Genomic DNA, 9,156 nt, shown 5'->3' on the forward strand with positions numbered 1-9,156 from the left:
ATAGAAAAATTATTTGGGCAAAAATCCATTTTATCCCTATTGATTTTTAATAAGGATTGATATAAACCTAAGTACTCCTATATATATACATAACCATATAATGTTAAGGTTTTATAATTTTTTTTTCTAACGTATTCTCTTCAATTTTTTTTTTACTTTTCCAGATTTCATTTTTTCTCAAAATTAGTTATTTAATTTAGTTATATTATATTAATATTGATATTTCTTTCATATAGAGAGTTTATTATCTTATATTAAATAAGTATATGTTGTGGTTCTTAGAACATTATATAAATATCAATAAAAAATTATTATTTACGCACCCAAGATTTAGTTAGTTTTTCAACTTTTCATATATTGATTTTATTAAGATTATTAAGATTTAATTAGTTTTTTATAGAACTATTATATAAACAAAAAAATATACTAAATTATGAAGGATAAATTTATCAATTAAAAATTATTATCTCATTTCTTTTTATTTATCTAAATAAATATAATATACTTTTTTTTACCTATCCAATTATATTAACTAAGCAAATACAAATAAATTTTAATTTTATCATCCTTTCCTTTCCCTATCCAATTATATTAACTATGCAAACACAAATAAATTTTAATTTTATCTTCCCTTTCCTTTCCCTTTATTGTATCTTCCCCTCCTTTTTTTACACTTTATATTCTCTCTGCGATTATAGCGTTTATAGTTGACTTTGGATTCAATCTCTTAGCAAGATTCATAGAGTTCGGTCTTTTGAGTTTTGCCGATTCCTTGATGATTCGGTCAATATCTGTTTGGGCGAACTCCATTAAAGCATGCTCTTAAGCAGGCGAATATGTTAGGATTAAGGCGTGCCGATACGTATAGCTGATTACATCGAGGCGATCCTGATGTAGGTTCGTTGGCCGAACTCTGACACGACTCGGCACACTATTATAATCTTGATAAAACGTGTTTCAATCAAGTTTTTATTCATTAATTATACTTAATATATAAGTTAATAAATTTTTATAATAAATAAAGTGTACTAACAACATATATAAAATTATTATTAATTAATAATTTTTTATTTTTTTATAAATGAAAATAAAAAGACTCAGTTATTAACCGAACAAAATTAAAGACTTTCGATCTCTTTAGATTTGGTTTGAACCAACTTCAATTTTGGTTCAGTTTTGAATTTTCACCTTTTTTCAGTTTTTGACATTTTTTTGGGATTATTTTCCAAATACCTGTTTTTGGCAAAGTATTTACACCATTTTGGCCCATCTTTTTCTATATTCCAACGCTACCTAATTCGCTAACTTATTTACCAAAAATACCCAATATATAAAGAAGTTTTATCTCATTTTAGGTTAAACTTTTACATAACCACTCTTTTTTTTCTCTATTCTCTCACAAAGTTCTCTATTCTTTTCTTCTTCTTTTTCATTTGATTTTCAGGTTATCTGCTCCGATTACTTTTTCGTTCGTTTTTTCCATTCGTTTTTCCGTTCACGCTTCCGTTCGTCTACTTCCGATGCATTTCTCGTCGTTTTCGGTCGTTTTTCCGTTCGTCTTTTTCGTTCACGCTAGTCCATTCGTCTCTGCCGTTCACGCTATGGATTTCTCGACTCGTTTTTAGATTTGTGTAATTTTTTAGGTTTTTTGTAATGATTTAAATATTTTGCAAATAATTTATTGTAGATCTATAATTTTTTGTTTATAAAATTGTTCTATTATTCATATAATTATTTATTTTGTCTTTCTCTTATTCATAGATTTGTTTATTACTACTTTTGTAAAGAACAAATTGATTTATGATGCATTTGTAGTAATTTTATAATATATACGTTTTAGTGTATTTTGGTATATTTATAGTGTATTTCTGCCGTCTTTAGTATATTTATGGTGCATTTACTGTGTTTATGGTGTATTTGCGCTGTTTATGGTGTATTTACAGTGTTTCATGATATAGACCACAAAATACACTAAAAAATGCTACAAATACACTATATATACACTATATATACACTAATCTTATACTATAAAAACACCATAAAAGCACTATATATACACTATTGTTACACTATAAAAAAATCAAAGAAAAAATTCTATAAAAAAAAACAAATTATTAAAAATTGAAAAATAGGGTTGTGCAATCGGTCGGTTCGGTCGACGAACCAAAAAAACTAAAAACCGAAATTGGAAACCGAAAAAGGTATTTGTGAAATTAAAAACAAAAAGATATTTTTCGTAAATAAAAAAAGTCAAAAAAAAATCAAAAATTAACAGGTAAAAGTATAAATAAGTTATCAAAACATTTCAGATAATTACCATATTTTTTTCCGGTTCGGTCACCGAAACAAACCAATGCATACCCCCCTTAGCGGGGACCAAAGTGTCAAATGTGTTAAGCAAAATAAGAAACATTAAAGGAGAGGAAAAATATGAAATTCATTTTGAACAATTAACCACCGACTGAGTCTTTGCGGATAGTAGCAGCGACACGTTCCACTTCACTCCGCCTCTTCTCTTCTCTCGATCATCTTACACTAATTCAATAAACCTAAACCAGACGGACCCATCAAACCTTCCATTAATGCACTGAAAAAAGCTTGTCTCTTCCATACAGAAAGAATGCAATTCTTCAAAGCACAAAGCAGCTTCATTTCTCAAGCTAACAAATTTGGTTTTGCTCGGTCTTATGTCACCACTTGCAGAGCGGTGGTAATTCCCCGGTTTGGTGGGCCCGAGGTGCTGGAGCTCCGCCACGATGTCGAGGTCCCTCAGCTCAAATCTAATGAAGTTCTGGTTCGAACTCGTGCTGTATCGGTCAATCCCCTTGATACTAGAGTGAGTTGTTTTTATGTAATTTTTTTTCATTGTCGAATGTGTGTGTTAATTCATGATTGCATTGAATGAAAATGCTGATATATTGGCTGCACGGGTTTGGTCTAGTGATCTGGGCCTCAACCATCTGGGCGTCATGATCATGGGTACAAACCCCAGCGAAAAATAGAGTGGTTGAAACTATGCTGCTGGCCATTATAGCCCGGATTTTCTAAGTATGTGTGCTTGCGGGCGGTCCACATTTGACATCCTGGACTTCGGCTCGAGGGAATGAGTCCTCCTTACCAAAAAAAAATGTTGATATATTGGAAACTTTCGTGTCAATGAAATTAGGTTCTTTTTGCGTTTTTGTTATGTAATTGAACTTTTGATAGCATTAGTGAGTTCTTCTTTCCATATTTTTCTATAAAAAACACAGAACAAATATGAAAATAATTGTACATGTCTATCTTGTATGATTATTTAGAAATATTGAATGTTCGCTTAAAATGTTTTCAGATGCGATCAGGATATGGCCGTTCAATATTTGAACCGCTTCTACCTCTCATTTTGGGTCGAGATATAAGTGGTGAAGTTGCAGCTATTGGAACTTCAGTTCAGTCACTGAGTGTTGGTCAAGAAGTTTTTGGTGCATTGCATCCTACTGCTGTGAGGGGTACTTATACTGACTATGCAATTCTCTCAAAAGATGAGCTGACTCAAAAACCTTCGTCAATTTCACACGTGGTAGGTAATGTGGAATCTGTAAATTTGGTATATTTATATTATTACTATTTAAATGTTACCACATGCTGCAACAGAATTAATGCCCTTGTACTCTATGTTTGAAAAGCTTCATTTGCTTCTTTTTTGCGTGAATGGTGGTGGTGATAAAACAGTTCAATTTATTTTCTTAGGTTTAAATTTTTATATGCTCTGTTTAACTGTAGGACATTTCCTATCTCTATCTTATTCCATTTTCAGGAAGCAAGCGCTATTCCTTTTGCTGCATTAACCGCATGGCGGGCTCTAAAATCCACAGCACGGATTAATGAGGGGTATGATTATGCTGCCATTTTTTTTTTAATTTTGTATTGGTAATTGTATGTATCTTTCTTCTTATTTTTGATGAATATTCTTTTTGAGCATGCTAATAATTCATTACATATCACTTTTGTGGTATAGAAGACATGGATTCTGTTTTTTTTTTCCTAAGAAAAAATTACTGAAATGAACATGATGCTTGATGTAATTCTGCTTAAATTGGAGATCCTTCCTTTAGTACACTTAAAAAAAGTTTGTATCTTAGGACCAGAAATACTCAATCATGGGAACCTAGATGACGTCGTATTGGTAAACTTGAAACCACTTTGACTAGATTGGAGTAACAATGTCAGATCAGTCCTTGCTGGCCTACAAGAATTCTTATGCAGCCACCAGCTTTCTTCACAATATTTGACCTATCCTTAAAGTCAAGTTTTCTACATATCTTTCTTAAATCCTTTCCTCCTATACATCAAAATTTATGGCTTTATTGAATTTAAGCTAGATTTAATAGAGCACACAGAATTCTTTATGGCATTTTGGGTTAGTCATATTTTTGTTTAGGCTCTTTGTGGCTGTCAGTCATTTTACACTGTAACTATTTGGGTCATAATATCTGTATAAATTCCAGGGAACATGACGACTCCTATTTGATACTACTAATCTAGGAAATGCTATGTAAACCAAACATTTGTCTGAAGAGTATCCTTAATGCTTTTGTCAACCTCTATAACAATTCCGTCTAGTTTTTTTGAGAACAGAATTGTGCACTCACTGCCACTTTATGTTTTGTAATTATAAGTTCTCTATCCAGAAATTAATGCTCGACCTTATATTCTGTTTCTATGTGAGAGGAACTGTAGAAGAAGATAATAGATGGTTTGATGTGGGTGTATAGGTCCTCTGCTTGAAGTCTTTTGTTTGGTCAAAGGAGTCTAGATTTCTTCCTTTTCTTTTTTCATATGATATTATATGCCGGATATATGATATTTAGTCAGGATAGTTATATCTCCTAATGTTGCTGTTTGTTCTGCCAAAGATGTGATTTAGTTAAGTCTGATATTTTGAACCAATAATAAAAATTTAACATGTCAAATCAATTTTTTACTATGACAAAATTGCCCTTGAACATAAAAGAAATATACGTTCTTAAGAATTATAAGTGGTTTTAGCAGAGGGATGAATGGCCTGAAGCATGTATAAACTACACTTACATAGAACCACAATAGTTTGGTGAAAATCTATCAATTGCATTACTAAGGGCTAGGGGATATGAGCATAGGGGTTACGGGAATATGTACGATAGGGAGGGTAGGATCCGTACTGGAGGGACATAGAATATTTATTAGGAATAGCCGGAGAGATAAAAAAGTACTCGCTCACTGAAGTAAGAAAGAAGCGCACCGCTCACTGAAGTAAGAACGGCAATGAGCCCTCATACACATTCAGTTGCTAGAATACTGACAGACAACAATGGGAGAGACTACCAAGACTTAATCTTCCCGACACCTCCCAAGGAAAATCCCAAATTGGATGTTGTTCTTGGTCATGGGCGGGTAGAAAAGCTTCTGTAATTTACTGCTTTGTGGCACCAAGTTGCAACCAAGGTAACATGCAATTTGGAGAATGAATGAATCAGAACATGTTTACTCTAGTTTATCAGCAGGTTTCATAACTTGTGTATAAAGATTGGGATTTTTGTCATAGGAGGTGATATGTTTTATCTGTCAAAAAGAGTTCAATAAACAATTTGTTCAGGCTTAGAAAACAAGTATACTTATACTATGAGCAGTTCATTAAGATTTTTCTCAAATAAAATAAATAATTAAAAAGAGGTACCATTTGAAGTTCTCCTATATATCGAATTGCATTATATCATTTTTGGGACTGAAGTGGACAGCCTCCAAATTACAGATACAGTAGTAACTTCCTTTCAGGATCATTTTCTGATGTCTTATCAGTTCCTTAAATTTTTTTCCCCTATCTGCCTTTAAAATTAGGACTCTTGTTAGACATTCCTGTATCAAAGGTATTGCTATATACAGTTGTTTGTTCAAATGAAGCTATGTACTTTGGAGTTGTTTGTTCAAATGAAGCTATGTACTCTGGAGATATCATATATATACACCTATATCTTGGTCCCTTTACTGCATTAGTTAAGCTCTTCCCAAATAAAAAATTGTTATAAGAATTGGCTTGCAGTTCATTATCTTTTTATATGAAATTAGATGTAAGATTTATATATCTCGTAGTGTTCATTATCATCAGCTCTGATTTTGTCATTAGTTTTTAGGATTAATTCCATATAAAATCACCACCTTTACACGTTTTTTCATTTTAATCACGTCCTTTAAAAAGTGTCAAATAAAATCACCACCTTTCATTTTTTTGCAATTCTATCATCGATGAGTAAAATTCGATGTCTTTTTTCTCCCAAATAAATATTTTAATCTGACTAATGCCCCATTAACACACAAAATACATTCCTATTACTCTTTTCTTGTTAATTCCGGTTGTCGAGTCAATAAATATACACCGAATTTTCACATTCGTGATAGATTTGCAAAAAAATGAAAGGTGATGATTTTATTTGACACTTTTTAATGGACGTGATTAAAATAAAAAAATATGTAAAGGTGGTGATTTTATATGGAGTTAACCCTAGTTTTTAACATCTGATTTTCCAGCGATAACCTTTGAACCAATTGTCGAAAAGGTTGAAGAGTTTTGATCTGCAAAAGTTATACATATGCTTTCCTGTAAATTGCATGGTTAATCATACTCAATAAAATTATACAGGCAAAGGCTGTTGGTAGTCGGTGGTGGTGGAGCAGTAGGTTTTGCTGCAATTCAGCTTGCAGTAGCTGTAGGATGCCATGTTACAAGTACTTGTGGAAGTGAGAGCATAGATCGGATAATAAAAGCTGGTGCTGAGCAGGCTGTTGACTACATAGCTGAGGTAATGAACTAATTAATAATGAATCTGCTCCGTCAAAACTGCCAGATGTTTAATTGCGTACTTGTATATATTGTTCTGATATGATTTTAGCTTTGGAAACATGTAGGTAAACAAAAGCTCTTTCTATTTGGAAATTTCAAGTTAACCTTTTTTATTCACAAGCTAGTGTGTTCTTATGCAGGACGTTGAAGTTGCAATAAAAGGGAAATTTGATGCCGTTTTGGACACTATTGGTGTAGCAGAAACAGAAAGAACAGGCATCAACTTTTTGAAGAGAGGTGGACACTACATGACTCTTCAGGCAAGGCATAGAAGCCATTTTCTTTAATAGAAGCTGTGGAAACTTTTTGTTGCATCTGTGACCGTCTCTCTTTTACCTTGTATTACAGGGTGAGGCAGCATCCTTGGCGGATAGGTATGGAATAGCACTCGGGCTTCCAATAGCTACAGCTGTTCTATTAAAGAAACAGATTCAGTACCGATATTCTCATGGAATAGGTATATATTGTTTTTGGATTTTTATCATCGTTTGAATAGATAGATGCTAAAAGTAAATGATCTTTCAAGTAAAACTAGATAAGTTGTAATTCTTTTTTATCTTTGAATATTACTTCCTTCAATACGCACAAAGTAGGTTTGTTAGAGAATAAACCAGCATTTGGTCAAGTATATGCAAAACAAGGCATTGTTGAGACATATACGTTTTTTTCTAAAATCATCAATCTTTAATTATGTATATATCGCTTTGATTTTCTAGAGAAGTAAAAAGTATTTTCTTACCTTTGCACTGTTCTCCTCCGATGATTTCCGTATAACTTTGCTTTTCAGCAGACACTGCATGTACAGATCATATCTGAAATTATTGAACTTTCTAGATTGTTGTTATTGATGCAGAATACTGGTGGAATTTTATGAGAGCTGATTCAGATGGTTTGGATGAGATCCGCCGCTTATCTGAAGCTGGCAAATTGAAGATACCTGTCGAAAAAACATTTCCGTTGGCTCAAGTGAGAGAGGCTCACGAGGCAAAAGAAAAAAAGCTGATTCTTGGTAAAGTGGTGTTGGAAATTGATTGACATATGTAATTCCAGAAAGCTCTAATTGGTATGATCATATCATTGGATTTGCTGATTATACTTCTCTTCTGATATCTGTAAATGTTTTTCTTCTTACATATCTGAGAGGTGTTCTTACAGTATAGACCAGCTCTAAAGAAATAAGTGCTTTAACATTTTTGTATAGGTGAAACTTTTATGGTTAGGAATTCTCGAATTCCGGGTTGCAATGTGTAAATGCTTGAGGGTTTCTTGTTCATCTTTTACATTTTGAAGTTCTATATTTGATTTTAAACATAGTTCAGTGACTTTAAGATGTTCCAGTTAAAATTGATTTTAAACAGTTCAGTGAGTTTAAGATGTTCCAGCTAGAATTTGAGGATTTGAATCAATGGCGAGGCAGATGCAATCGCAAAAACAGCCTCAGAAAAGAGTGAAAAATTCCGAATAATATATCTGAAAGAACAAATAAATGAACCTACTATCAACTCGCCGCAGAACCTTTGTATACAAGAGGTAGACGAATGGATGTAGCCAATAGTCTGTTAAAACGTGGGAGCCGAGGCAAAAAAGAAGTAGAAAAATTAAGAGCAAATTACTCTAAGCTACCTCACATTTGTCATAATTCATAGTTTGATACCCCTTGTTTGAAAACCAAATGATTTGGTACCTCAGTTTTGATTTTGTAAACTATAAGGCCCTTCTGTTAAATATAGGTACTCAATCGTTAACGGAATGAAATGTGAGATACCAAATAGTTTACAAATGAGGTACCTAATCGTTTACATAATTGAAACTGAGGTACCAAATCGTTTAAATAATTAAAACTGAGGTACCAAATCGTTTGAAAATAAATGTCAAATTATTAACGGAACTAACAGAAGTACCTTATAGTTTACAAAATCAAAACTGAGGTACCGAATCGTTTGATTTTCAAACAAGAGGCACCAAACTGTGAATTATGGCAAATGTGAGGTACCTTAGAGTAATTTGCTCAAAAATTAAAAAAAGACAGCCAGCATGTATGTGCTCAATCAACACATCGTGTATACGACTTTAGTCATCCAACCATGGTCCATATATATATTTTAAAAGAAATATATGAAGGAATATGCAGAGCACAAGAAAAGGCAATGCCAATCACTAGAAAAGCATAGTTATAAAGATAATATTAGCAACGATGGAAGCAAATGCAAAGGAGCTGGTAAAGAAATATGGGAGTCAAAAGCACAACAACAGATCGCACACCCCCGCTCAAAAAACCACCCGATTGCAGATCCCATGGC

At 32.8% G+C, this 9,156-nt stretch overlaps 1 protein-coding gene across 1 annotated transcript; it reads left to right on the top strand.

Annotated features, from left to right (window-relative positions):
* The first annotated feature begins 2,432 nt into the window (after nt 1-2,432).
* Nucleotides 2,433-8,127, top strand: LOC126670524 (uncharacterized). Its single transcript, XM_050364277.1, has 7 exons — nt 2,433-2,836; nt 3,332-3,559; nt 3,797-3,870; nt 6,656-6,815; nt 6,997-7,116; nt 7,205-7,313; nt 7,710-8,127. The coding sequence occupies exons 1-7, from the start codon at nt 2,621-2,623 to the stop codon at nt 7,889-7,891; spliced, it is 1,089 nt and encodes a 362-aa protein (XP_050220234.1). The 5' UTR covers nt 2,433-2,620; the 3' UTR covers nt 7,892-8,127.
* The last annotated feature ends 1,029 nt before the right edge of the window (nt 8,128-9,156 follow it).

This window comes from Mercurialis annua, linkage group LG2 (genome assembly GCF_937616625.2).
Source record: "Mercurialis annua linkage group LG2, ddMerAnnu1.2, whole genome shotgun sequence".
In the NCBI taxonomy this organism is placed as follows: domain Eukaryota; kingdom Viridiplantae; phylum Streptophyta; class Magnoliopsida; order Malpighiales; family Euphorbiaceae; genus Mercurialis; species Mercurialis annua.

Coding starts and splice junctions, on each gene's coding strand:
- LOC126670524 (XM_050364277.1), top strand. CDS start 2,621: ATGCAATTCTTCAAAGCACAAAGCAGCTTCATTTCTCAAGCTAACAAA. Junction 2,837..3,331: donor TCAATCCCCTTGATACTAGA/GTGAGTTGTTTT, acceptor AAATGTTTTCAG/ATGCGATCAGGATATGGCCG. Junction 7,117..7,204: donor GACACTACATGACTCTTCAG/GCAAGGCATAGA, acceptor CTTGTATTACAG/GGTGAGGCAGCATCCTTGGC.